Source organism: Macrotis lagotis, chromosome 1 (genome assembly GCF_037893015.1).
Source record: "Macrotis lagotis isolate mMagLag1 chromosome 1, bilby.v1.9.chrom.fasta, whole genome shotgun sequence".
NCBI classification, from domain to species: domain Eukaryota; kingdom Metazoa; phylum Chordata; class Mammalia; order Peramelemorphia; family Peramelidae; genus Macrotis; species Macrotis lagotis.
This window is the reverse complement of record NC_133658.1, coordinates 686,028,866-686,031,611: the sequence shown is the minus strand read 5'-3', so window position 1 is coordinate 686,031,611 and position 2,746 is coordinate 686,028,866. Positions and strand designations below refer to the sequence as shown.

At 40.3% G+C, this 2,746-nt stretch overlaps 1 protein-coding gene across 1 annotated transcript in view; it reads left to right on the top strand.

Annotated features, from left to right (window-relative positions):
- HOXD10 (homeobox D10) overlaps positions 1-2,053 on the top strand; it is a 3,339-nt gene extending 1,286 nt beyond the window's left edge. Inside the window, exon 2 of the mRNA XM_074215658.1 lies at positions 952-2,053. Coding sequence (XP_074071759.1) covers positions 952-1,229 — 278 coding nt within the window. The 3' untranslated portion in view covers positions 1,230-2,053. The remainder of the gene's footprint in view (positions 1-951) is intronic.
- Positions 2,054-2,746: the final 693 nt, after the last annotated feature.

The window sequence follows — 2,746 nt, the reverse complement described above, 5'->3', positions numbered from 1 at the left end:
TTTCTGGAGGCCGAAGGCTGAAGCCAGGAGCCCAGGGCAGCAGCAATGCGCTTGAGTTTCCAGGGGACACGGCTGCTCTCCTGAACTGTTTCCAACAACCTTGCATTTGTCTTTTTTTTAAGGTATCAGGCTCTTAAACTCTCTTTTCAAGATTGAAAATGTAGAGAGTTAGGTGGTGGCTCCCATTAAAGAAGAGCCAGAGTTTGTCTTTGGGAACAGGCAGAGGGTGAAGCGACCAAACCCCGGGAATTCATCTTTTGAAAATGGACTTTGCAACCTCTCCCTCGTCTTCCTTTATATCACAGAATATTGCAGAAGGCAGAAGTATATACATTTATCCTGAACAAATGTCTCTAGGAGGTATTGGGAGGGGGTTAGTATTCTAAAGGAAACAAACAATACACAGACAAGTGTGTGAGTGAGTATGTGTGTTGGGAAGAGATTTTCATTTCCAAGAAATAATTTCTTAAGAATAAAATGTACTTATTAAATACCCATAATTGTGACTGGGGTGGGTGGGACTCTAAATTTTAGAGATCTAGGGGAAAATGATACAAAATGTATGAATACTGTGGAACTGGCAGGTTATCTAAGAAAGTGGCTCACAGTCTCAGGTTGTCAGGAGCAACCCCGTTAAAATGTGACTGGGGAGACCCTGGCAGGTTAAATATTGTTTAAATGTATGCGAGTTGGAAACTTTAGTTAGAAATCAAAACACAGGAGAAAGAGTCGAGGGTGCCCCCACATCGTGTCTTTGGAACTATTTAGCACTAATCTGGCAACAATTAGAAATCCTTTCCAGTGTACACACCTCGTGTTAGTAATGTTTAATACCAGGATTTCACCGAGCTGCCAGACATTAAAGAAGAGGGGTCATGGCCAAGGGTACACTTTAACAGTCTGAGAAAGATTTTTTTTTGAATTTTTTCCTTCTCCTTTTGATTTTGATAGAGGAAATCAAGTCCGATACTCCAACCAGCAATTGGTTAACAGCAAAGAGTGGCAGAAAGAAGAGGTGTCCTTATACTAAACATCAAACACTGGAATTAGAAAAAGAGTTCTTATTCAATATGTACCTCACTCGCGAGCGCCGCCTAGAGATCAGTAAGAGCGTTAACCTCACTGACAGGCAGGTCAAGATCTGGTTTCAAAACCGCAGAATGAAGCTTAAGAAGATGAGCAGGGAGAACCGAATCCGAGAACTGACCGCTAATCTGACCTTCTCTTAGACCCTAACTCGGGGACAAAAAGTGAGGATATTCGGCACAACATTCCCCGGGTACAAAATGCAGGAGAGACTTGGAAAACACAAACAAAACCTTCATTTTCCCCCCTTTTCTTTCTTTCTTTCTTTCTTTCTTTCTTTCTTTCTTTCTTTCTTTCTTTCTTTTCTTTTCTTTTTTTTTGGTTTTGGTTTTATCCTGATAGAATGTGACTTTTGGGGTCATTATTTTAGTGCTGCAAGTGAATCTGTATACCTATGGAGATATATATATATATATATAAAGAAAACTAGCACGTGTAATTTATTATTTTTTTCATCGTAATGCAGGGTAACTATTATTGAGAGTTATCATTTGGTCTTAACTTATTGGAACTGTGGAGTATCCAAACAATGTGACTTTTTCATGTTTTTGCTCACAAATATGGTCTGTGCGTGTGGCTTTCACATTAGCCATGCCATTATTGAATACATCCAATATTTTAACAATATTAAGATCACCCACAACCTTCTGGGGTGGGAGGGGAAAAGCACATGACAATGTAACTATCTATCCTCGAAAATGAACTTAGAGATTGTCTTTCGTAAAATGGATTCTTGTCTTCTTATCCATTGTAGATATGTTCTTGTGGTGCATATGTGGTATCTTAGAAGTACAAACAGCAATCTGTCCTTTCTGTGCATGTTCTGTTAGCATGTATAATGCAATAAACTCTGTAAACGATACTGGTCCCTTTTGTTGTCTAAAATGGAAAGATCATCAGTCTGGATTTGAGAGCCTTCACTGGGAATATCAACTGCAACCTGAAAGACTATTTGAAGGGGGAGGAGGGGATGAGGAGTGGGAAGTGAGGTGGAGGAGAGAATCAAAGGAGGGAGAGAAAAGGAAAGGCCCCGAGGAAATGGAAGGAGTGGTACCAATGATTAATCCGGGAAATGTTGTACAGTTGTTCACAGTTTGGAAAAAGTGCCCCCTTTCCTTCCCCCAAGGATAATAAAGTATCATGACCTAAATGGACTACTGCTTCTTACCAACTCGTGACTGGTGAGTGCTCTCAGATTCCTTCTTCCTTTTATACCTGGTAGTATTGCAAGAATCATTTCCTTGGACCTTTGGTATATAAAAATGTCATTTGTTTGTATCCTAAAAAAACGTTTGATTCCTGTTTTGTGGTAAAGGTCCAGATTCTAAACCAGTCTTCCCCATGGCGGGGAGTGAAGGTAGCTTGTGGCTTTCTCTAATAACTGACGGCTATATAGAACTACTTAGCATTCACACTCGAGCTCTTTCCTCTCCCCCTCCCCACCTTAATGCCAGGCACCCATCTTGTCATATAACTTGGGAAAGTCGAGTTTTGTAGAAAGTGTTTTGCTGTTGTTTACTGGAGAAGTGATTTTATGTGTAATTGCCTTTTAGTGATCCACATTAAGAGAGAGAGAGTGAGAGAGAGAGAGAGAGAGAGAGAGAGAGAGAGAGAGAAAGAGAGAGAAAGAGAGAGAGAAGGAAAAAAGTTCACATAGTCA